At 46.2% G+C, this 25,217-nt stretch overlaps 1 protein-coding gene across 1 annotated transcript in view; it reads left to right on the forward strand.

Annotated features, from left to right (window-relative positions):
• The window catches only part of SORD (sorbitol dehydrogenase), a 38,733-nt gene extending 17,032 nt beyond the window's left edge, over positions 1–21,701 (forward strand). The window contains exons 2-9 of the mRNA XM_037022155.2: positions 3,437–3,470; positions 5,843–6,007; positions 9,331–9,490; positions 13,010–13,128; positions 16,151–16,216; positions 16,818–16,993; positions 19,008–19,129; positions 20,016–21,701. Of these exons, the coding sequence (XP_036878050.1) occupies positions 3,437–3,470; positions 5,843–6,007; positions 9,331–9,490; positions 13,010–13,128; positions 16,151–16,216; positions 16,818–16,993; positions 19,008–19,129; positions 20,016–20,181 (1,008 nt within the window). The 3' untranslated portion in view covers positions 20,182–21,701. The remainder of the gene's footprint in view (positions 1–3,436; positions 3,471–5,842; positions 6,008–9,330; positions 9,491–13,009; positions 13,129–16,150; positions 16,217–16,817; positions 16,994–19,007; positions 19,130–20,015) is intronic.
• Positions 21,702–25,217: the final 3,516 nt, after the last annotated feature.

Here is a 25,217-nt window from a genome sequence, read left to right on the forward strand (position 1 = left end):
GCTACCATCTGTCACCATGCAAAGTTATTATATGTTATTAACTATATTGCCTATGCTCTACATTGTATCTCCATGTCTATTTATTAGAAGAACTTTGATTTATTTCTTTCCTAATAAGAGTAACTTAGTTACTAGGTGTCCAGAGGAGGAAATTGAGGACACAAAGAGGTTATGTAACTACCCCCAGGTCACTTAGCTGGTTTTGCACACAGGTGATTCCAGTCTGAGTCCTTCACCACTGCACTACTCAGGTTGGCTGGAGGAGGGCAGATGTATCTTCCCCTGATTATGCCTCATGTTGAGGCCATTGCTGCAGCCCAGATGTGCAGGCAGAAGTAGAGGAAAGGGGGCTGGTAGGATATATTTAGGAAATACATATTTAGATTAATTAGAGAAAAAATATTTAGGAAAGGCAAGTTAACATATAAGATGCAACAGGCACCTGAGATATCATATTCCCACAGAGAGTTCTTCCTGATGTATTAGTAGGATTTACTGGGGGTAAGGGTGGGGTTTACCTGAAGGGGATAGAAGGGAGAGTATGTATGTGATATGTGTCTGACTTGGAGTGAAAATGCTGGAAAACTGACCTAATTACAGAAAAGAACCATCACTTGACTCCTCTTTATCCCCTTGTTACAATCACTCAAAAAAGATAAAAATCGTGTTCAGGAAACCTTGAATATGCCTGATTGCAAAACCTTTGGGAATGAAGAAAGGGGTTCTGGGGATAAAACGAGTGTTTGAGATCTTGGGGAGCCAAAAAACTTTGATAGATGAGAAATAGAATAAATGAAAGAATATTACCACTGAAATCTGAGACAGAAAAGGAGATTAAGTATTAACAGGATTGTAGCCAACGTCATACCAAGGAACCACAAACAAAAAGCAGGTGTTTTTTAGTAGCTGTGCTATGATAACTTTCTGAAACAGTCTGAGCTCCATGGCTGTGCTTAGAAACGAACTTAAGGGCTGGCTCTTAACTTGGTTTTGTGTTAAGGTGGCATGTCTCCTGCAGAGAGCGGAGTCAGGAGCTGAGCTGAGTTGTAAGGATGATTAGAATCGGCAGAAAGAGAACCAACAAAAAAGGCAAGTAGGCTTGCCAGGAGAGGTGTTTACGTTCTGGGTAGCATCTATTCTGCTAAGGAGAAGCCAGGCCGCTACACAGCACCCTCTAGTATCTGGGAAAGTCGCTAAGGCCAAAGTTGGTATGCTGTGTTACAGGGAGCAAATTAGTGACACAGGGCCTATTTGGTGTGCCCATTTGTTGCTTTGAGCTTGAGACTTATTACCTCTCTGCCCCCAGATGGAGTGGCCTGGCTGGGGGCAAGAATATGAAAAGTATTATGTGAATTATCTTTCAGTGCCTGAGAAATTGCCTCCTAGTGCCTTTAGGGGGAAGAAGGGGGTGCCGTTCCAAGACTGAAATAAAGGCCGTAGTCTTTAGTTTAAATTTAACCTGCACTTTAAAATCCCACCTAGTATATAACAGAAACATAACTTTACACAGCAGTTGCTGATGTTGTAAATGTGGTTGCTGATATGTAAATGCCAGGTGTGGGATCAGCACTTTCAGAAAGGTTTCGGTGACGGCTAGCTATCCAAATCGCCCGTTTCTTGATTTCCTCCTCCCTCCCTCCCTCCCTCCGTCCCTCTCTCCTTCCCTCTTTCCCTCCCTCCCTCCCTCTCTTCCTTCCTCCTTCCCTCCCTTCTCCTTTCTTTTCTCCTCCCTCCCTCCTACTCCCTCCATCCTTTCTTCCTTCCTTCCTCCCTCTCTCCTTCCCTCCCTCCCCAGGCTGCTTTGGATGCAGTTCCACCCTGTGCTACCTCAGTGTTATTATGGGCAGATTGCTAAATGTCCTCATTCCTTAGTCTCATATGGAAAATGGGATAATAAGAGAAATATAACATAGAGTTGTTGTGAGGATGAACTGGGGTGATGCATGTATAGCACTTAGCACTGGACCTGACACAAAGGAGTTGGTCAGTGTTAGCTAATCTGTGAAATTAGCATTATCTAGTATCTGGGAAAGTCACTGCAGCCTTGCATGGTGCTAATGCCAAAGCTGGTATGCTGTGTTACAGGGAGCAATATTTTTTTAATGTGTTTCACTGGAGATAGGGAGTTCATATTAGCATTGAGCTACTGCAGTAGAAAAGACTGATAATCTGAAACAAGAGAGAACCTCAGACCTTCCATGAATCACTGTTACGGAGAGTTATTGAACAAATAAAATATCCCCCCACCCCACCATGTAGGGCTAGGTGCTGTATCTGGTACCAAAGAGAGTGAAGGCACTGGGGTAATTATCTTGTTGGCAAATAGCCTCAGTGTCTTACTGCTGCTCATAAAAGCTTCCGGGGAAAACTTTCTGCAAGCTTTGCAGCAGAGCTCCTCCATGAGCGCTGTGCAGGAGGCGCAGCTCCAGGGTTCCCATCACCTGATTGACTGTTCCTTGAATCACCCCTGAAGCTGAAAAGGCACATTCCACTGTGAGGAGGTGCAGTAGGGTGCAGGCAGGCTTGGGAATCAGATACACCTGGTTTGTCCACTCTGGCAGTATGAATTACTTAACTTCCCAGCCTCACCTCAAAGGTTTCTCATCTGCAAACTGTGGGCCACGTGCCATGATATGTGTAAAGCCCAGCGTGTTGTCTGCACATAGGTGTAGTAAACATTTTACATCCCTTTTCCTTCTTTTTGGCTGTCTTCAAAGAATTAATAACATGAACACTTGGACTTGGCTACTCACTTTCCTTCCTCCTTGTCACCAGTTCCTAGACAGTTGGTAATGGAAAAATAAGCTTGGTAAAACAACAGTAGTAATAGATGTAAACACCAGAATAGCTCAGATTGTGTTTTGAACCTGTGAGAGTGGCCAAAATGCAGGCCCTATGTGTTTCCAAGGGCCCTCTAAAACACCACATGGGAGGTTTGGGAAGAAAGGAGCAAATGTTAGTGTGTACACTAATAGAAAGGAAAAAAAGTGGCAACACACACACTTTCTGCAACCATGTAGAGGTAAAAGCCCTCACATGCCACTGCCAGAAACGCTCATCCTTTGCCTGTATGAGTTTGCCAGACCAAACCAATCTGTATCCAACCATGTGTCTTTCTGGGAGGAAAGGATCTGATACAAAGGGCAGATCTACAGACCTAAAGCAGCCCAAAGAGCCTTGTGCAGGTGCAAAGAGCATACTTTTTTATTAGTCCAGGGCAGATTTCAGGGGTGGGTGGGGTGAAGTTGGCACTATTCAGTGTTCCCCCTCAGACATCCATCCACCCAACAGCAGTATGGTCTGAGCCTGTGTGAACTCTTAAGCAGAAATGTTTGGATGAAGTTCCACTTTAGTTTAAAAAACAGAAATTGAAAATGTTCATGAGATATAAAGTTATCAGACATGCTAAATGATTTTTCTGTTTTGTTTCCTTTAGGAGAACTATCCCACCCCTGAACCGGGCCCAAATGGTAGGTCCTTGGTATGCTCAGCTTTTGCTTTATGGTTCTCTATGTTTTGCCCTGGAGATACGTGCATTGCTCATTACCCCTCTTTTTCCTACTGTTCCTTACTTTTGCCTCTGTTAAAAACTGTGCTCCTGTTAGGCTCTCAACCCAGTGCATTGTCCACAGTCTGACTTCATAGATTCAACTTGACACTATGTGAAATGAAAGGAATAGTGGTGGAACTGAAAGGGTTAACCATGCAGGGCTGTACATTGTCTTTAGTAAATGGACTAAAGGCAGCATAGTTCCCCTTGTGATATAACAACATAGTCAGGTTCCTCTGTCCACCATAAGTTGCTATTTGGATGGTCAAATCATGTCCTAACCCTGACCCAAACCCAAACTTTGAAAAATTTGTCTATAGAACTTAATCTTTTAATTAGGAAAGGCAGCATTATTCCAAGAAGACCAGGACCTTCTGTCCAGTGGGGAGGGGCTGCATGGAGCCCTGACTCACTACCCTAATCAACCAGGTGCACAAAGTAGGTGAGCACTGGGGCAGGGTTCCCCGCCACCTTTGCTCCAATCCTGTGGGCCTCTCACGGGGCCAGCATGCTGGGCCAAGGCGTGAGCTGACCTGCACGTTTCCTGGGGTGGTATCTGCATCTGGGGGAGGTCATGGTGGGGGCAGAACCCTACTGCCAAGTTTCCAATCCCTCCCATCCCTAGAGTTCTGCTTCATAATCTGCAGGACTCTGAAGTGAGGCTGGGGGTGAGGAGCAGAGGGTCTATAAAGAGCTCATCCCACACCTAGCCACTCAGGTCCCTTCTGTCCTAGGTGAGTTGGGGTATTGTGCTCCCCCACCTTGCCGCACCATACCCCAGAACTGTAGCTTCTGTGTGAACCTCAGACTGAAGCCAGCTTTCCTGGAACCTCCAGAGCTTTGCTACTCAAAAGTCAGTTTCGGTCAGTGTTTAACAAGTAACGTATATTTAGGGCTTAAGCATTTTCACCAAGATAGTATGTTCAGAAAAGTGAAAGGTGCACCTCACTGAATTGGAAGGCAAAATGACGGGTCCGTTTCAGCTAGTTCTAGCAAGTCAAATTTAATCTTATTACAAATTGGTAACTTCAAGAGAGGAAACTGAGATAATTCTACCTCAGATGATTTCCCCTACCTTTAACCTCAGAATTGACCCTGCCATTTCTAAACTCTGTTTACCAAAACTGAGGACAGAGAACGTTCTGTAGAGCCACACCCGGTGGATCACCACTCATGGTTTGTGGCCAGGATGTTGTGTAAGACTCCTGAGGGCATGGCAGAGTTCTGGGTCTCTGTCTTTCTAAGGCAGAGATTGTTCTCAGGGAGAAATCTGTGACATGGCCATCTCCATCAGACTAGGCCAGTAATTCTTTAGAATTTATTTTAGCAAAGGGGCCCAGAAGCATCATTATTTTTAACTTGTAAAACTGACAACAACAATACCATTGAATTTTACTTCATTCAAACCTGTGAAGGGGAAATGCCAACGGAGATCTTTGGGTGGTTTAAATGATAGCTGTACTTTGTAACCGAACAGCAGGCATGAAGAACCAGCCTGATGGCACACAATGTTTTGCCGAGCCTAGGTTCTATGAATGTCCCTCTCAAGAATAAGAATCAGGCAGAGCATATTAATTGTCTGCAAATAGTTATCTCTTTGAAAACAGGTTTTTCTCTTAGGTTGTTGATACATTTCTGTTAATAATTATCTTGTTTATGCAGTGCTTTAGAGTTCTCCAGAGAAACAGAACCACAAGAGAAAGGAGAGAGATTTATTATATATATTTATTTATGTACAAATTTATTACAAATGTATACATAAAGAGGGCTGAGGAGATTAGTTTTAAGGAATTGGCTCATGAGTGCCAGGGCTGGCAAGTCTGAAATTTGTGGGGCTGACCAGCAGGCTGGAAGTTCAGGTAAGAGTTGAAGTTGCAGTCTTGAGGAGGATTCCTTCTTCCAGAGGCCCCCATCTTTTCTCTTAAGGCCTTCAACTTACTGGATGAAGTGTATGCACATTATAGAGGGTCATCTGCTTTACTCAGAGTCTACTGATTTAAATGTTAACCACATTGAGAAAAATACCTTGACAGCAACATCTAGCATTTAACCAGAAAACTGAGCACAGTAGCTAGTCACATGCAGTTATTTTGCACTGTGGAACCTTTTTTTTCTTTGGCCTGCAAGACTTAATTGCCATTGCTATTTAGCTTATTTCCTTTGTGGTCTAAATTTGGTACCTGGCCTTTGAGACTAAGCCCCCTCCTGTCCAGAAGGAAAACCCCTGGTGCTTCAGGGTAATAGAGTGCTCGTTCCTTCCCTCACTTGTGTTCTCCTTCCTCCTCCCATCAGAGGTTCTGCTGAAGATGCATTCCGTTGGGATCTGCGGCTCAGATGTCCACTACTGGCAGCACGGTCGGATAGGGAATTTTGTTGTGAAAAAGCCCATGGTGCTGGGGCACGAAGCTTCAGGAACAGTTATAAAAGTGGGATCTCTGGTAAAGCACCTAAGATCAGGTCAGCAAAGTACTTTAGCTAACTGATTTATTTACTCATTCAATCTAAATAAATGTTTCTGCATGCTTTCTCAGGGCCAGGCCGTGTTAAACGCTGGGGATACAGCAGGGAACACGAGACGGGCTGTTCTGTAAACACATGGACCTTGCCTTTTACAGTGGAAGACAGATAGTTACTTAATTACAATTGTGTTGAAGGCAGCAGAGAAGTCAGGGTGTGGTCAGTGTGTTCTAGCCAGACACTTGGTTCCTCTGGGGGAGAGAGAATTAACCCAACACCTGAAAGCAAGTAAGAAAAAAGCCAGGTGAACTGGTGGGAAGAACATTCCTGGCACAGGAGCCACATGCTGAGAACCAGGGTCTTTGATGCCTGGGAAACACCACTATTTTTCTAGATTTGCTTAATTTTCTCCTGGAGGGAGGAATTCTTAGCCATGGCAGCCTGTGATGTTCCCCAGCACGGCAAGTCAAACCCAAGCTGCCTGAGCACAGCCAGCTCTTGACTCTAACCTTCCATGGCTAATGAGGCCACCACACACCCTGGAGGTAACTTCAGATTATTTGGGGCATGTTGGCACCATGGGCCATCCTGTGTGTGCTGTAAGGTGCTCTGAGCCCAACTACTGACCAGCTTTGAAGAAGCTAGACTTGGGTCCCATGTAGGAATGCTAAGTCAGGCCCTCCATTCATCATCGGTGGAAGTCAAGAAAGCCCCTGAGGTTCTTCAGGGTTACCCCAAAGTGGAAGGTTTATAGTTTCCACCAGCCACTGAATGGTTCTTACCTGTGGGATGAGATACCTTAAATATTAGTCATAACAGAGAATGGGGTTCTCTAAATTTAAGTTATAGCAAGTGCCCAGTCAGCATCTACAGTGGGTCAGCCTTGTGCCAGGTGCTTTGAGGGGTATAGAAAATTGAGAAGATATGATCTTCATCTATCTTCAGTCTAGTTGGGGAGAGAAGATAACAGGATATGATAAGTTCCAACACTTGGAGAACAGAACCACAGGGTGCAGTCAGGTATGAGAAAGAGTAGGCCCTTGGAGTTCAAAGAAAGGGCGTTTGTTGCAGGCAGAGGAGCTTAAAGGTTCATGGAGGAGATGGAGGAAGAAGCTAATATGTGTTGTTTTACTATTTTAGTCTCCATGTTAACTACTTACATGTATAATTATGTATTTCCTTATTGAAACAACTCTAGGAGATGGGCATTATTTTCCTTGCTAATGGATGAAGAAAGTGAAGTGTGGTGATTGTCCCAGGGTCACAGTGAAGAAAGTGCAGTGTGGTGTTTGCCATGGTCTTTAGACTCTAGAGCAACTGCTGAGAACCACTGAGCTACCCAGCATCTGGAGATTTGGAAAAGATTTTTGTATTTTAGTTGAAGAGGTCAGAAGTTAATATTTCAGTGACAAGGAACAGAATAATAAAATTACAAAGGCTGGAGTAACATACCTGGGTTGCTAATAAGTTTGAGCTGCTTAGAGCAGAGGTTTTGTGGGGGGGAGTTCATGGATATGATAAAAATGCATCATCTGTGCCAAAGTCCCTCTTTAAAAAGCTCTGTACAACAGTGAATTATTATAATATTAATAATAATTACATAATACACCTAAGTAACATAAAACTCTGCCTGATTATAGAGGACCTTGAAAGCTAGGTTGAAGAATTCATTATCAATGGTGGAAGCATAATTTGGAGAAAGGTCCCTGGGCAGCAGAGAAAGTAGAGGGGGCTGGAAGGAAGAGACATACAAATGGAGGAACACATTTCATGGTCATAGGGATTTGTGTGAATGTTTTTTAGACTATAACATTTTTAAGTGTTTCATATGTTAACTTTGACTTAACTAATCTAGAAAGAAGGAAACCACTCATTGAGTAGTTCTTAATATTTGTTCATGAAATTTAAACATCAATCTTAATCACTAAACCTAAGGCATGGAAAGATTCCTCATTTATATACAAGCTGGCCATCTAGCTCGCTCATAGTTTGAATTTCCTCTACAATGATACCAGCTCAGGTCATTATAATACATACTAAATAATAAATACAATACAAAAACGTAATACTACTATATATATTACTATTACTACTACAATGACCATTGCCACCACTACTTTTAGTGGCACCAACTACATATCAGGACTCTACACTATGCTGTGCGTACTTTATACACAAAAGACTTAAAAAATAGCTTAACACATCTCTGCTTCATGAAGGGCAGACATCCCATGGGTTCTTCAGGCTCAGGGGGTCCCTAGCTCTGCTTGTACATCCCCATGGGGGAGCGGGTGGGGTTGACTGACAAGGGACACAAAGGAATGATATTTCGGAGGTGGTAGTAATGTTCTGCATCTTGAGAGGGGTTTACAATACACAGGTGAGCGTCATTTCTCCAGATTCATCTAGTGATCCCTATGAGATTTGTACATTTCATCAATATCTAAATTTTACCTGAAGAGCCATAAACAAGTACTGAACTCTAGTTAATGATAGGCTGAAATATTTAAGTGTGGAATATACTAATGTCTATAACCTACTTAAAAGTGGATCAGAAAAGATGGATAGATGGATGGTTGGATGGATGGATATGTATGAAGTGACTGTAGCTAAATGTTAATTGGAGAATCTAGGTGGTGGATATCCAGGTGTTCACTGTACAGTTCTTTCCACTTCACTGCGTGTTTGAAAATTTTCATTATAGAAACAGAAGAGCAATTCTAAGGCTGGATTTCCATGCAGATGTGGTGAGACATAGAGTATAAGGACGGGAGACCTGGCTATTCACAAGCCCGAATGTTACTCCCTGCTGTACCAGAGGCTGAGGGCTTCGCAGGCTGATGGCCTTAGCTGTTCTGCTAACCTGGAGTCAGTTGACTCCTAGTTACATAAGACATGCCGTAATTATGCCCATGTGTTTTTAAGGGGCTTGCCCCATAATTTCAGAACAGGTAAAGAAAAAATGTCTGCGAACTCCATACCTGGCTCCCTCTTTTGCAGCAGGTTGATATGGGAACTGGACCTGGCTGGACTTAGAGATGTGACTGGCTCTGCTTCCCAAGCTGGGAGGTGGCTGTGGAGGGGCAGGTTGGGCTTCTTCCATGAGTTGGTGAAAGGGCAGGACACACTAGTCTGTGGAGAAGTGGGTTGGTCATTTTCTCCCAGAACATAAGTCTGTGCTGCATCCGTGTTTTCCTTGGGAAGCACCTGTGGATTGGGCTTGCCAAGGGCCCCCAGAGAGGGCAGATTCTCCCACCGGCACTGGCCTGTGAGCACACGTCCCTTCGGAGCCTCTGCGCTCCTGCTCGTGTTTTCTTCCCCAGGTGATCGTGTTGCCATCGAGCCTGGTGTCCCCCAAGAAACTGATGAATTCTGCAAGATTGGCCGATACAACCTGTCACCATCCATCTTCTTCTGTGCCACACCCCCTGATGATGGGAACCTCTGCCGGTTTTATAAGCACAATGCCAACTTCTGCTACAAGTTAGTGCCTAAGGCCCAGCCATGCCACCTGGGCCCTCTCTCCTTCTGTTTGTTCAGTGTTCTTTCTTCTGGCTTCCTGTGGTGATACCTCTGTTCTTCTTAGCTCATGATTGCAAACATGAGGCACCTCCTCAGCAGGCCTGCCCTTTTTGGTGGCACTGAGAGGGGTAGCCTGGCTTGGACTAAGACTGACTCACAGGGCTTGGTTTTAGTCTCTCAGTCTGGCTTTCCCTCACCTAGAACAGCAATAAAAAAACCCTGCTGAAATCACTCACTCCTCTCCAGCCATTCTGAAGATAACGCGCTGTGGTTCATTCTCCATAACTGGTGTGTCCACCGCAGCTGTGGAGAGAGAACTGCTAACAGCAGTGAACCTGACAGCCACACAAACAGTAACAGCAACGATTGGAGGAGGCCTGGTGTGCAGCAAGGGCATGGGCTTTGGGTCCCTGGATGTCTCTTCCCTAGCAAGTGACTTTGGGGACATGACTTCACTTCCTCTGCTTTAGTCTCAGTTACCTCCTCAAGGTGAAATAAGGCACTGCTTGTGAAGTCACAGGTGCTATTAGCACGTGTCCAGCCTTGTGCAATCCTCTAATTTAACCTTCATAAGAATAATGGGGAGTCGGGCACCAGTAGTGCAGTTTTGTGCAAGGGTGAGTGGAGCCGGGAGTAAAGCCAGGGTAGCTGTGACTCCCAAGCTGCTAGCCTGGCTTGGACTAGCAACTGAAACTAAGGCAGAGGAAGTGCTCACTCTCCTACCCCAGCTATCAGAGAGGTTTGGGCTGAGAAGTGTCCAGCAGAAGCAAAGTGTTGCTCCTCTGCATAGGCCCCGGTCCACGGAGCTCAGGGGAGCTGACGTGCTGCTTTCCTCCTGACCTGACCACCCCCACGGGGGCTCTGTCAGCCAGGAGGGGGCTTGTCCAGTGGAGGCCAGGTGCCAGTCACAGGAGCAGCCTGACAAATCTGAGATTTCTAGTGCCCACTGGAAGCCTTGAGAGGAGTCACAAGCCAGACCTTGTGATGAGTTTAAGTCAACACCTGAACCTGCTCTAGAAGAAAGCTGGTTACGTGGGCACAGGTCACATCTCAGTAAGTGGTTTCTGAACCAGCCCACCTTTTCTGGTATGGTTCCAAGTCAAGGCACCAGATGAGGTTTTTGTGGAAGGCAGAAGAACAAACTAGGAAAGTTTAAGACTAACCACTGGTCTCTGCTCCTTACCAATTGTGTAACCTTGAGCAAATTACTTAAACTTTGTAACCTCAATATGCTTGTCAAATGCAGATGATAATAGTACCAATAAGATGAAGCACACAGAATTATTGACAGAATTCAATGAGAAAGGCATATCAGGTACACATCACAAGACCTTGCACACAGTAGGTGCTCAGTAAATTGTGCCATGATCTATCATAGTTGTGGCCTTGAGGCTGGGGGATGATACAGGGTCAGGCCTGAAAGGGAGCCTTGCCCAAGAGATGGGGGTGTGTGTGGGGGGGTGTTCTGGTTGGCAGTGGCAATGGGAGGGCTAATGGGCCCCTGGGGGACAGGCAATCCCTACCTCCCCTGTCTTCCCAGGGTACTTTCTGCCTGTGTCCCCAGCCCAGCCCTGAACCCACGCCCTCCTCTCCGGTTTCTCTTTGTAGGGATTCCTATACTACTATAGTCTCTTTATTTTCTGTCTTCCTTCTTCCCCCTTGGCTTCTTTATCATTCTAACCCTTTGCCTGTTACCTGAACCCTTACTGGTCAAACCACCAAGTGGCCTTGTTACTCTCTGGTGTTTATAGTCGTGGAGGAGTAGGCTTGGGAAGCAACTTGGAGTCCTCTTAGCCCCCTTACTCCTCAGTCCTCACAGAGCAAGGGTGGGGAAGGAGGACCCAGTAAGTATCCCGGGGTCAGTGGCAAGGGGGTTGGGCCCAGGACTCTGCCTGGTGCTCTTGCCTGCATGCCAGGCTGCCTTTCCATGCGGCCGATACAGCTGCATGTGCGATAGGACAGCATCTGTCTGATCAAGAGAACAGTCTCCCCAGAGGGAAGTCAGAGAGAAGGGAGAGCAGTGCCTGGCTCCTGCCCCAAGGCCACCCTCAGCTCCGAGCAAACAGTTCTGGGGGAGACAGGTGGGAAGGGGTGTAGTTGGGTGGGGGGGTCCTTGAGACATTTGGGGAGTCCTCATTACTTCATTTCAAGCTTCCTTCCCTTATTTGGAATTGAAGGGGTGGGTAGCTTGGGTAGAAGGGGTAATGACAGCAATCTGAGCAGGAGAGTGGGCTGTGGGGCGATATGATGGGAGAGAGGCAGAGGGAGGGGAGGAGGAACAGGTGGTGGGCAGCAGCGAAATGAACCGCAAGCCTTGTTATTCATTCTGTAGAGGACTGGGAGCAGGGACAGAAGGACCATGGGGATGAGCTCATGGTTTGGCTGCCACCTTTCTTTCTTTGTGGAACTTCAGAGTTCTCATTTCTTGCATGTAAAGGTTTTGGGGGCAGTGATAAATATTGGGCAGTGATGGACTAGCAGAAACTAGATATGAGCTACAGAGCTGCTGTACCAGGAGGGAGCTGATCAGGGACAAGCAGAAGGTGTGGAATCAGGACACCTGGGGCCTAGTCTTGCTTTTCCACTCACTCTGCTTGTGACTGTGGGCATGTCTCTTATGTCATTGAGTTTTATTTTCCTCTTTTGTAGAATAAAGGTAAAAATAAAGTCTGCCCTCCCTGCCTGACCAGGTCATGGGGAGTATTAAATGAGGTAGTGGATGAGAAAGCGCTCTAATCTGTAAAGCTTTATGCAAATGTTTGCCATCTTCAGTGAGTTTGTTAATAGGGTCAGGCTGCTGGAGGACTCAGAATCCAGTGGTGGAGATGACACAGCATTTAATAAGCTGTGTGAAAGGCAGGCCCTTTCCCCATCTATCCCAGTCCTGGGACAGCCAGGCAGATACTGCCATCAGCTGTGGAGGACAAAGAACAGCATGACGCCCGCATCTACTTCAGTGTTTTGCAAAACTGCTAATAGTTGGGATTGTTGGCCAGAGTGGAACCTGAAAGGCTGCAAGTTTGAGAGGCAGATGAGTAGCTGGAATGTGGTTCTGTTAATTCCTTGTTAAATGAACTTTTTGTCTGTTAGTGATAGCCACACCATACTCTCTTGGATAGCAGGTTAAAGCATGTTAAAAACATAATATATTCACATTCTCTGAAGTGATTTCTCTGAAGAAAACCATTTTCAGAGGGCAATGTGGAATCGAATGTTCGGTTTCCAATTCAAATCATTTGAGTCCCTCACTACTTTTGAACCTTTGGAGACACCAGTTAATCCTCCAAGGCTTGGTTTCCTCATCCATAAAATGGCAATAATAGCACCTATGGTAGAACTATTACAAGGATTTACCTAAGGGAATATTTGTAAATTGCTTAGCTCATTGCCCAACACATAAACAAATGCTCCATAAACATTAGCTACTATCATTCTTGTTAACCCAGAGACACTAACTGAGTGTATTGAATGATTCTCCAGGCTTCCTGACAATGTCACCTTTGAGGAAGGGGCCCTGATTGAACCACTGTCTGTGGGGATCCATGCCTGCCGGCGAGCTGGAATTACCCTGGGGAGCAAGGTGTTAGTGTGTGGAGCTGGTAAGAAACAGACGACATCCTAGTTGTGAGTTCATTAAAGGGAACTGTGGGGACTACCCATCTCATTACCCATCCAAAGGCTAAAATTGGTCCTAGAATCTTCCTGGGTTGGGGAGGATTACAGAGTCTCATTCCCTCAGTGACCAGCACTTTGCTAAGTAAACTATTATCTGCAGATGTAATGGTATTAACGTCCAAGGGAACATAACTTGTTCATTTAAAGAATGCAATTTGGAATTATTCTTCAGCCCTTGACAGGAAACTGGAGAGATATTTTTGGTGGTAGAGTGAAGGGAAACTTTTGGAACTTTCAAATCATAGCAGAGAAGTGGTCTCCTGGTCCATCCAGGAACGAGGTGGGCCCTGCCCATGGCCAGTAGAAGGTGTGGAGTCCAGCCCACCATGAGCCAGCGCTCTGCTGGCAGTGGGTCTTTCTGTCCTCCAAGCCAACTGTAGCAGCCTCAGACTGAATCATTCTAGGCATCTAACTGCTGGTGACCCAGTCAGCATGCTCACACTCCCTGTGAGTATGATCTGGTGTTCCTCATACACTTTTGTTTTGAGGTATAATTGGCATAGAATATTGTATTAGTTTCAAGTGTATAATGTAATGATTTGATATGTGTATGTATTGTGCAACGATCACCACAATAATTGTAGTTGACATCTGTCATCACACATAGTTATAAAAAAAATATTTTTGTGATGAGAACTTTTAAGATTACTTTCTTAGCAACTTTGAAATATATAATGCAGTATTGTTAAGTATGCTCACTGTGCTGTACATAACATCGCCATAACTTATTTATTTTATAATTTCAAGTGTACCTTTTAACACCTTTCACCCATTTTACCCACTCCCTACCTCCCATTTCTGGCAACCAATTTGTTCTCTGTATATGAACTTGCATAGTTTTGTTTAAATTCCACATTCAAGTGAGGTCATATGGTATTTGTCTTTCTCTGTCTGACCTATTTCACTTAGCATAATACCCTCTAGGTCCATCCGTGTTGTCACAAATGACAAGGGTTCCTTCTTTTTCATGGCTGAATAACATTCTATTTGTGTGTGTGTGTGTGTGTGTGTGTGTGTGTGCATATATATATATATATATATATATATATATATACCACAACTTTTTTATCCATTCATCCATTGATGGACACCTTAAGGTTGTTTCCATCTCTTGGCTATTATAAATACTGCTGCTGTGAACATGGGGATGCATGTGTCTTTTCAAGTTAGTGTTTTTGTTTTCTTTGTATAAAGACCCAGAAGTGGAATAGCTGGATCATATGGTAGCTCTATTTTTAATTTTTTGTGGAACCTCCATGCCGTTTTCCATAGTGGCCGCACCAATTTATATTCTCATCAGCAGTGCACCAGGGTTCCCTTTTCTCCACATCCTTGCCATTATTTGTTATCTCTTGTCTTTTTGATGCTTGCCATTCTAACAGTCATGAGATCTCTCACTGTGGTTTTGATTTTCATTTCGCTGATAATTAGTGATGTTGGTCACTTTTCATGTACCTGTTAGCTATCTCTTTGTCTTCTTTGAAAAAAATGTGTCTTGTCCCGCCCATTTTTAAGCAGATTGTATTTTTGCTATTGAGTTGTATGAGTTCTTTATGTATTAACCCCTATTCAGAGACAGGAATTATAAATATTTTCTCCCACTTGGTAGAGTGCCTTTTTAATTTTGCTGATGGTGTCCTTTGCTGTATAAAAGTTTTTTAGTTTCCAGTTGTCTATTTTGCTTTTGTTGTCAAATCCAATAAATCACGACCAAGACCGATGTCAAGGAGCTTACCACCCATGTTTTCTTCTAGAAGTTTTATGGTTTAGGGTCTTATGTTTCGAGTCTTTTATCCATTTTGAGTTAATATTCATACATATTTGTGACTTAGTGTCTTTGGCAGAGTTAGATAAGTGACCACAGGTCTTCCTAAAAGGTGTTGGGTGTAGAACAGATTTGCCTCAGTGAGTCATGAGTCAGCAGACTGTAGGATTCAGGTGACATATTTTTTAGACTATCTGTCTAAGTAATACCTTTTATCCATAGAAAAAGAAAATAAGTCATACCACACATGCATACACACACACAGAAATTCACCTATACTGCCATCACCCATCAGTCTGAGAGAACCACTGCTAAGAATCTTTCATTTAAAAAAAGGGTTCATTCTGAATATGTTTTATTTTACCTACTTTTTTTAAAGCAGTATATTGTGAACATCTTTCCATGTCAATAGATAAGATTTATGAGATAATTTTTCATAGCTGTATAGTACCCACTGTAGTTTTTTTAACTAAACACCCTTTGTTGGTCATTTCAAGTATTTTTCAATATTTTACTTTCTGGGGGAATTCAAAAAATTATTTTTGAGAGGAGTCCAAAAGGCAAATCCCCAGAGATAATCTGTATAGCCTCATTTTGTGGGCCTGGTTTTTGTATTGTGTCATCTAGCATGCAGATACTGTGGGGAAGGGAAGCAGGTGGTCTCTGGGCTGATGCCAGGTGCCAGAACATCCTGGAACTGCCTGAGCAGCTGAGTCAACCCAGGGAGCCAGCTCAGCTCACTTAAGCACACCTTCAGGATTGTCCTTAGAGAGCACCTGGAAAGGATATGTCTCTCCTTGGGGAGGTATGATGGGTTCTGAGATGGTAGGAGTCACAGAGAGAACAGGAAAATATATCCACACCTTCTGAGATATCTTATTTTCTGAACAAATATGTATTTCCTTGAGTCTTCTGGTTTTGACATTATATTATCACCAAGCAGTTCCCAAGAGTAAGTGGAAAATTTCTGACTCTGAGGTTTGAGAGCATGAGAGGCAGACGTCCCATAGAGAACAACTCATCGTGCATTCAGCAAGCAGTTGTCAAGGTCATACTGTGCGCTGGGCGCCAGATAGATACTAGAGGCACATTAAAGATAGGGTTCCTGTCCATGGCCTGGACAAGGGGAAGGACTGATGTTTAATATTTCATAAATGTCTCCCATTTCTTGCTTTATTTAGGGCCGATTGGACTGGTCAGTTTGCTCGTGGCCAAGGCGATGGGTGCGGCCCAAGTGGTAGTGACTGGTGAGAAAGTTTTCTTCTTTTAAATCTCCTTGAGGGGAAAAGAGCTGCACCTACAGTTTGGGGCAGGAGCATAAGACCTAGTCCTTTCCTGGGGTCCTGGGCTCCTCTTTTCTCCTGGGCTGCAGTGTTGAAAAGCCCAGCTAGGGGACTGACCAAGGCAGGGCCCAGGAGGAGATTCTTTTTTGAAGTCTCTGGGAGAGGGTGGCTGCTGTGAAGACCTGGCTATTTATGTGTGGACCTCAAATAAGTGTACTGAGCATGAGAGGCAGACGTCACATAGAGCTGTGTGTGTAGCTGGGTAGAGCTGTGTGGTATGCATGGGGGCATGTGGAATGTAGAAGGGTGTGGATGTCTGAGGAGGAGTTACCAGAAAAAGAGAGAGAAAGAGAGAGAGAGAGAGAGAGAGAGTGTGTGTGTGTGTGTGTAGCTCTGTGGTGTGTATGGGAATGTGTGAAGGTATAGACAGTATGTGTGTTGAGCTCAGTGACGCCACCTGCCACACCAGAGAGTCATTGACAGCAGAACCTGTACCTCATTTTTACTTTCTCACTAACCCACCACCAAGTTTCTCAGTTTGAAAGAAACTTTCGTTCAACTTCAGATCTGTCTGCCTCTCGGTTGTCTAAAGCCAAGGAAGTCGGGGCTGACCTTGTCCTCCAGATCTCCAAGGAGACTCCTCAAGAAATAGCCAGCCAAGTGGAAGGTCTGCTGGGGTGCAAGCCCGAAGTCACCATCGAGTGCACAGGGGCAGAGAGTGCCGTCCAGGCGGGCATCTATGTGAGTGGGAGGAAGGGGGCTGAGCTGGTGGGCAGTTCTGGGGAGCCAGTGCAGGTAGTGAGCCGGGTGGAGGAGGAGTCCTAGGATCATGATTCTCCACTGTCTTGCTGTGCGACCCCCCCCAGGCAAAATTAGGTAATCTGGTATATCTTGGTTTTCTGGTCTCTCTGGTGGAGGCACTTGCCTAACATCTTTATTGGGTATTGTGAGGTTTAAACAAGGTAATAGATGTAAATGGGCCTTGAAATACGTTAAGTGACCCACACCTTTAGGATGGGATTGTGACGGTCATATCTGTTATAACCAAAGTAGTCCTCTTGGTAAAAGGATCAACAGGAGGAACAGGGAACCATGTCTTACTTGCATGTGGGAAATCCCTACTTACTTTATTGAGGAAAACTGTAGTCTTTGAGTCATTGATATAAGGTGACAGCTATTAATTCAGTTAGTCATAAAGGTGCAGTGATTGTTCAGGGTCACAATTGGCTACCACTGTCCTCTCCCTGATCTAGGGACAGATAAGCTACCAATACCCAACTCCTCAACAGCCCACCAGTAATTTGTGGGAAGTGGGTGGGGTGGGAAGTGGCACTGACAGATCAAAGTATGAAGAAAAGAGAGGAGAAAGAATACCTCTAGGTTCTGAGCCCTACTGTGTGCTGGGGCCTCTGCTGGTTGCTTTATACATGTGATGCCTGATCTTCATAGTAGCTGTGAAAATTAGTTATCATTTCCCATGTTTTATGATGAGGGGACTGGTGACTTGCCTTGAGCGCACTGCTTCAGGACCAGAGCTTCCCCCACTCTGCCCACTGCTGAGGGGAGGGGAGGGGGGGACAAGGAGCCAGTGGGCAGCTGTGCCAGGGAGGGAGGGGCTGAGCTGGGGAGAGCAACAGCGACAGCGGCCACCGCTGGGCACACCTGCCTTGCCTCCCAGACTGCTTCCCCTCACCAGCTTGGGCTTCCTTCTTCCTTCTGAGTCCCAGCTGGGTCACACGCAAGATATTCTGGGGAAAGCTGACCCTCGAGTTGTATGGCACAGCCCCGCCAGGCCCCCTGGAGTTGCCCAGGCCTCTTCCTGCTAGATGCCCATGGTATCAGGGCCGAGTGGGTGGTGGGGTAGGGGAGGAGTGGGTGATACCCTTGCCCTAAGTTCCAGCTGGAGTCGGCCCGCCTTCTGCCCCACCATCACCATGTAGGAAGGGACAAAGAGGAACCAGACTCAGAGAGCAGAGGGTCTGCATGTGACATGTCTTGGGCCGCTGCTTGTGTGCCTGGCTATGTGCCAGGCTCCTTGCAGGCTTTGACAATGAGTAAGGTGTGTCTGTACTGGCAGGTCAGTGACCCCTATTCCACAGAAAGGCAATAAAAGACATGGCTTTACGCACGATGTGAGACTTTCCTTCCTCTTCTTCCCAGCCTGGAGAGCATCTGGGAACAGTTGGCAGCTGCAGCTGTTTGTGGTGGGGCCCAGTCACCAGGGTCACTGTGGTGGGTGTGGAGGTAAATGTGACTCAAGGGCCTTCCCAGGCCTGAAGCCCATGACTCTCCACAGTGGGGAGCTATCATGCATGACAGGTGCTGTAGCCTGCTTCCGGCCACCCCAGTGAGCAGTTAGGAGCAGCTGCCTTATATGGACATTCTGGAGAGTCACTTTCCTGCCAGGTCATGGCGGGGCTGCTGAAGATCAACCTTGATTGTAAGGGAGATTCTCTGGAGAACTGGGGCTGTTTTCTGGGGTGTTGTGGACAGCAGAGGATGCTCCTACTGTGTCTGGTCCTCCACTGGTAACTTGTATGATTTCTGGACCTTTAAAGAAGATAGGGTTTACCCTGCTGCTCTGTTGAGTTTGGTCTACATATTGAAGAGTTCAGCAGTATAGAAAGCATCAACCTCTGAAATTTTTGGATACTCAGTTTGGTGAAATCAGACATTTGTATGACAACAGTGTTATTGTGAGTGGGAAGGCTGCATTTTCTTATCTTCTGGGTTTTTGTCCTCACGTCCTTTTCAGGCCACTCGTTCTGGTGGGACCCTAGTGCTCGTGGGGCTGGGCTCCGAAATGACCAGTGTACCCCTAGTGCACGCAGCCACCCGGGAGGTTGATATTAAGGGCGTGTTTCGATACTGTAACACGTGAGTATGTTGTGACTGAGCCAGGGTGGTGAGTGGCCAGCAAGACCAGAGCAGGCCCCTCGCGCCCTCTGGGACCAAGGGTCTCTGCCTAATTATTCACGAGGAGCATCCCTGGCCACATTGACAGCCAAGCAGTATGGTAGGGAACCAGAGAGCATTCAGTCCTGATTACAAAATGGAAGGGCAAAGATGGCAGAGGGACAGGCCGACCAAAGGAGGGTGGGAATTTTGAAGCATGCTGCTCTTGAGCATCTACCACTCATTGCCCAGGCCCTCTCTATTCCATTTTCTTAAGTGGCCAGGTCTTCATTTCCCCTTTAAAGGGAAGAAGGAGAGAAAGGGGAATAATATCTAGAACTCAAGTCCCTTGGTTCCCACTCTAGAGCCCCAGGGCCCAACCTGGGGAATAATAGAGTCTTAATCCACCTACCACACATTCTGTGGCCCCACCCTTCCCCTGGCTGGGGAAGTCTGTCCAGGACCACCTTCCCCACCAGTGTCCCTTACTTCCGCCTTTAGAATCTACCTATGCCCTCAGCAAAGTGCCAGTAAACTCTGCCAAGCCACGCTGCTAATGAGTGTGACTAGATTATCCTGGGCTGCCTCCCTGAGACTATCTCTGCTTTTCACAGTAACCGCCATATGGCTTAAGTATTCATGCCAAAGGAATTCTGGCTCTGTGGCAGATGTTTCAGAGGGGTGGGGGCCCTGTACTCCTGAATCATAGATCTTAAAATCATTTCCACCATTGTTGGTTTGTAGAAGTAACCTTGCAGAACCACAGTGCTATACATAAATATGGCCAAGCTGATCTCGTGGTTGATAGTTTTGGGGACCTGGTTCTTCACTCCAGAAGGTTGAATGTAATGCTTATACTCTTTTACAGGTGGCCAATGGCGATTTCAATGCTTGCGTCCAAGTCTGTGAATGTCAAGCCCTTAGTCACCCATAGATTTCCTCTGGAGAAAGCTCTGGAGGCCTTTGAAACATCCAAAAAGGGATTGGGATTGAAAGTCATGCTCAAATGTGACCCCAATGACCAGAATCCCTGATGTTAATTGGGTTCTGCCCTCATCCCCACCCTTTCAACATTTCAAAGCTGAATTGTTGGGCCGGGATGGGCTTTGATGCAGAAGTTTCTTTTGAGTAGTATGAATAATTAAAATAATTCATTGTAAGCAGAGAGCCTAACACAAAAGAGTTGGTGTGCCTTAAAAACAAAAGTAGAGGTAGTTTTGGGGAAATTCTAGACAGGATGACTGGTTCATGCAGAGCAGAGTTCAGCCAGTGGAGCAAAGATTGGCAGGCAGTTGAGGGGAACTCCCCTTATTCCTGGATTGATTGAGATGAGTAAAGAAAGAAATCTGCCTGTTGGGTTCCTGGTTCCACCACTATTGGGGCCTGGTGGGGGAGCGAGGCTGAGTTATGAAGAGACAACTTAATCAAGACTTAACTTAAATCAACACAGAAGCTGATATCCACAAAAATCTGCAGCTCAGGGTCTGGTGGGAGGGGTTAGCAGGTTTAATTTAGAGTGCTGTGTTTCTAGACCTAAGTGCTCTTTGGTTTAACGACCAAGGAGAACAAAGGACTGACCTTCCCGGGTCTAAGGTAATTTTAAAACCAAACAAACAAATAAAACCAAAATCCCACATGAGGTCAAACCAACTTGCATTCCCCAAAGGCAGAAATAGTCCAGGAACATCTCACAGCGCTTGAAGGTTTCCAACTCCTGGGAGATCAGTATAACTTACTCTGCAAGGTGAAGGACCACCTCCCCACCACTGACCATGCCCACCCTTCCTTCCCCACATTCAAGGGCAGCCACTGCAGGTTCCGTTGTCACGAGGCTGCCAGGAGGCCCTCGTGGAGTCTCAGAGTGCACCTCTGACTCTCCCAGGAGGTTTGGCAGTGTGGTGGCCTTCCCCACCCCACAGGATCAGCCTCCCCTTCTAGGCTCAAATTCGCTAATTGTTTAACAATTCCATTTAATACTGGTAATTATCGGCAGACAAACCTTTCCCCTTCTCATAGCCAGTTAAAGTTCTTGCTGTCTATCTGTTTGAATGATAGCTCTGACCTTTTTAATTTTAATCATGGGGTTTTTTTCCCTTATAAAATTTGGATCCAAATCACTTTGTCCATTTATGACTTTGAGGTTACTAATCAAGAATGAGGATATAGCAGCTGTGACATAACTTGGGCTACAGCCTTTAATCCCTCACTTCAGCTGGGGGTGGAGAATGAGTTGAAGAGGTTCTGGTTTTCTTGTGACTGGGGAAAGCTGTGAACAATTCCTGGAATTTCCCGAACTGCTTTGGGTAGAATTCTGGCTGTAGTGCCTGACTGCTAACTCATTTGTGCCCTTGTTTAGGGAGGAATGGACTTAGGTTATCCATTTCACAAAGGGAATGACCCAGGATTTTTTCAAGTGACACATTTTTTGCATCAAATATAATTTCGTTGACTATTGGAAATTTGTATTAATGATCTCTAATCCTCTTGGCACATCAAATACAAAATTATTATACAGCTAAGGAAATAAAGAAATCAAATAATTTGCTCAAGGTCACATGCAGCTTTTTTCATGTTATCTCTGAAAAGGGGGGTGTTTTGTGACTTCTGTTCACACATAACACATGCACATAGTTGGCAGCCACATAGTCCACTGTGAGTCCTGCTTAGCTCTAGGGTTAGAATTGCCAGCTGCCTCTTGAAAGTCTCCTTGCAGCTCAATGGTGCCCATAGTTGAATGTGGAGTGAAAAAGCCTTCCCTTTCTAGTTGGAAGGCTTTCAACAGAAGTGCTCTTGAGGGAGGTGGACTCACTGTGTTAAACTAACGAGTCACTGCTTTTCCTCTGATTGTGGGTTTGATGGAGAGAGGAGGCCACTGAACTTGAAAGGGATTTGGGAGCTGCAGAGGGGCCCTGAAAAGGTGGGGCTACTACGGACAAAGATGTGTATTGCTCATTTCACGACTGATTTGTCTGGACCTTAGGCATGTCTTGGAGCCTGTGTTTCTTGGTCTGTAAGATGGGCTTCATGATACCTGCCATGCAGGCAATTATGAGAAGTGAAGAAACTGGAAATAGCTGTTGAGGGAGTACCCATTTCTAAATCCCCCTCCCCCACCATGCCTCTCAACTGTAATGTTTCAGCTTCCCAAGCAGGGGCAGAGAGAGTGGCAGGAAAGGAAGTGGGGTGGGGGGGCCTCCAGGTGCTGGTGGTTCAGTGGGTCCTGAGGGCCCACTCAAATTCCTGAGCTGGTGCCGGGCTCCCTGGCCTCCATTGCCATATTGAAATGTTCCGCCACTGTTTGCAAGGGGCTTCAGAAAGCCCAGGAATTCATTCCTCCCACCACCTCCACCAAGTGCTCAATAAATATTGATTGACTCAGTGAATCAGTCCCAGAACCAAGACTATGAATTCCCCACGAGCTCCCCAAGCTTGGATGGCCCCACTGGCCTCCTGTGTGCTCCAGTTCCTGGTTTGCTCTCAGTCAACACGGAGGACCCCACTTGCCCAGCTGGCACTCCCAGCAGCAGGGTCAGGTGTTAAGGCGGAGAGCTGGGAAGAAGGACCCTGCAGGCAGCCTGGAGGGTGAAAAGGTGATGAGAGCAGCTCTGTCTCGCCGTCCACCTTTGGCTGCAGCAGATGTTGCCATGAAGTCTTCCTGGACTCGGATCCTGGTTCTCAGGCCACCCCAGTCTCACTTCTGAGTAGCACAGTCCTGCCTCTTCCTGGCTTCTGTTTTGCTCCCTTTGGGAGAGCAAAGGGGGCTTGGGAGAAGTTGGGCCAGAAGTTAGAGCAGGAGGAGGCAGATAGGATTTATTGCATATTTGCCTCTTCCCAGAACTGTCCTCTGCACATGATTTCAGCCTAGATTTAGAGTACCGAAGCCAAGGACAGGGCCCACATCCCAGGGTGGCAGGCAGGTCTCCGCAGTCCCCATCTACCTCCACACGCGGATGTCCTTGCGGGCTCAGAGGGGAGTGGGGCGGAGAAGGCACAGCAGTGAGGTGGCCTGTCTAGGAGTCCATCACCTATGGAAATGCCTTCAAGACGGCAACAGAGGCTCCCTGGTCCTGCGGCCACTTGGCTGAAGCTGCACAGCAGAGCTCCCATGGCCTCCGGCCCTCCCTCCCGGCCGCCCTCTCCCTTAGAGCCCTGAGTCAGATACTGAACTCCTTCCCAGGGCACCCGGAAGTGCAGTGGTGTTCCTGCCGAGACTGCTTGGTGGGTCTTATCACCGGTGGGAGCTTCTTGGGGGTAGTGGCAGAGTGGGGAGAAGCCTCTGCCCTCTGGGTCTCTGACCCATCAGACCCACAAGAGGCAGCCTGTTGTAAAGGGTTTGATGGCAGGATTCCTGGGGTCTATCTAATCCTGGGCCCACCACTAACTCGCTGTGTGATTTGCCAAGTCACTTCTCCAGTCCGAGCCTTGGCTTCCTCCCTTGTTAATGGAAGGGTTAGGCTTGATGATCTGAAGGTCTCTTTCTGCACTGATACTCTACAGGGTTCCTGTCACCCCAAGGCCTGGACAGTGAGGACCCTTCAGGGGTGTCTCCCAGGATTGGGGTGTGAGGGATTTTTGTGGGTTTCAGTTCCAGTGCTGTGTGTGTGAAGGGCCCTCCTGAGGGATGGAGACAGGAGGAAGTGGGAGCTGCCTGTAGAAATATCTGTGTCCAGGGCATCACCTTGTTCTGCTCCTCGGCCTCAGGCTCCCTGGCGTGGTCCTGAGGGGGTCTGCACGGCCAAAGCTGGGCCCAGGGAGGTCTGCCCACATCACCTGCTTCCCTGCTGGTGGGCACTGATTGCCCTTTCTGTGCTCCACGTGGGATTGGAGGCAGAAGCACAGCCTGGTTGGGGATGGGGGAGCCCAGCAGTCTATCTATAGTCCCCTACTTGCTGTGGGGAGAAGGTGAGCCCGGGCCCAAGGAGGCCTGTTCTGGGCCTAGCACCGCTGGGACATGGTGGGGCTGCAGCTCCCTCAGGACCAACTCCAGGCTTCAGGGGGATGGTGCTGAGGCACCCTAGGTGCTAGCTGACCTCACAGGCTGTGTGTGTGCTGGACCACCAATTGCCGCTGCATGGGCCCCACAGTCCTGGAGGCCTCTCCCACAGACCTGCCGCAGCTCCCCACCCACTAGCAGGAATCCCAAGAAAGTCCCTGGGCCCTGTTTGCAGTGCCCTTCTCACCAGGAAATAATGGTGACGGTACTTTCCCTTATCACAGAAGCTTGTACGTTGTTAAGAAAATAAAGGCAGATTAAATAAAGAAAATCAGCTGTAACCTATTCTCCAAGGATGCTAATAAGTTGGAGTACTTTCAGCTTTCTCCCATGCATTTCTGTACACATAAAACATGTACCTGTATTTAAAATTAAAAATAACATATTTTACCTACATTTTTCCCCATTTTCACCCCTTACAGATAAGAAATTAAAAAAAAACAACCCACAGTTCCCATTGGTGAAATTAACAATTCCTTCATACCACCTAACACCCCTAAGTCTAAGTACAACTTTCCCTAATTATCTAAAAATATTGTGACTCTTTTCCACTTGGTTTTTTTGAATCAGGATTCAAGCACATTACCTATGGTTGATACCTCTCTGAAGTCTCTTTATCTGTTCGACGCCCCCCCTCCATTTTTGTTTATAGACCATTTGTGTGCATCAGAGAAACCAGACCATTTGCATTTTTTTCACTTACCAAATTGTTTTCATTTCATGAATTGTTAAGTGTTGTTCTGTGTGAATAATTACATCATCGTTTTAAATTACCACATCCAATTGTGTAGACATATGATCATTTATAAAACAAATGACAGTATTGAGTATTTGGGCAGGTTACAGGGCTCAGGACTTGCAATAAGGTTGTGTTGATTATCCTCGTGCACACATTTTTGTACTCCTGACTTATTGTTTGCTGAAGTTAGGTATGAGAATGAAAATAGCTGGACTGAAGGATATATACATTTTAGAGATGATTTGGTCAGACCAGAAAATAAAATAATGATATAGAAACTAAGAAAACCTGAGACTGGGGATGCTGCAGGCCACGTGCCATGTGTGCAGACTCTGGAG

Source organism: Manis javanica, chromosome 8, assembly GCF_040802235.1.
Source record: "Manis javanica isolate MJ-LG chromosome 8, MJ_LKY, whole genome shotgun sequence".
NCBI lineage: Eukaryota > Metazoa > Chordata > Mammalia > Pholidota > Manidae > Manis > Manis javanica.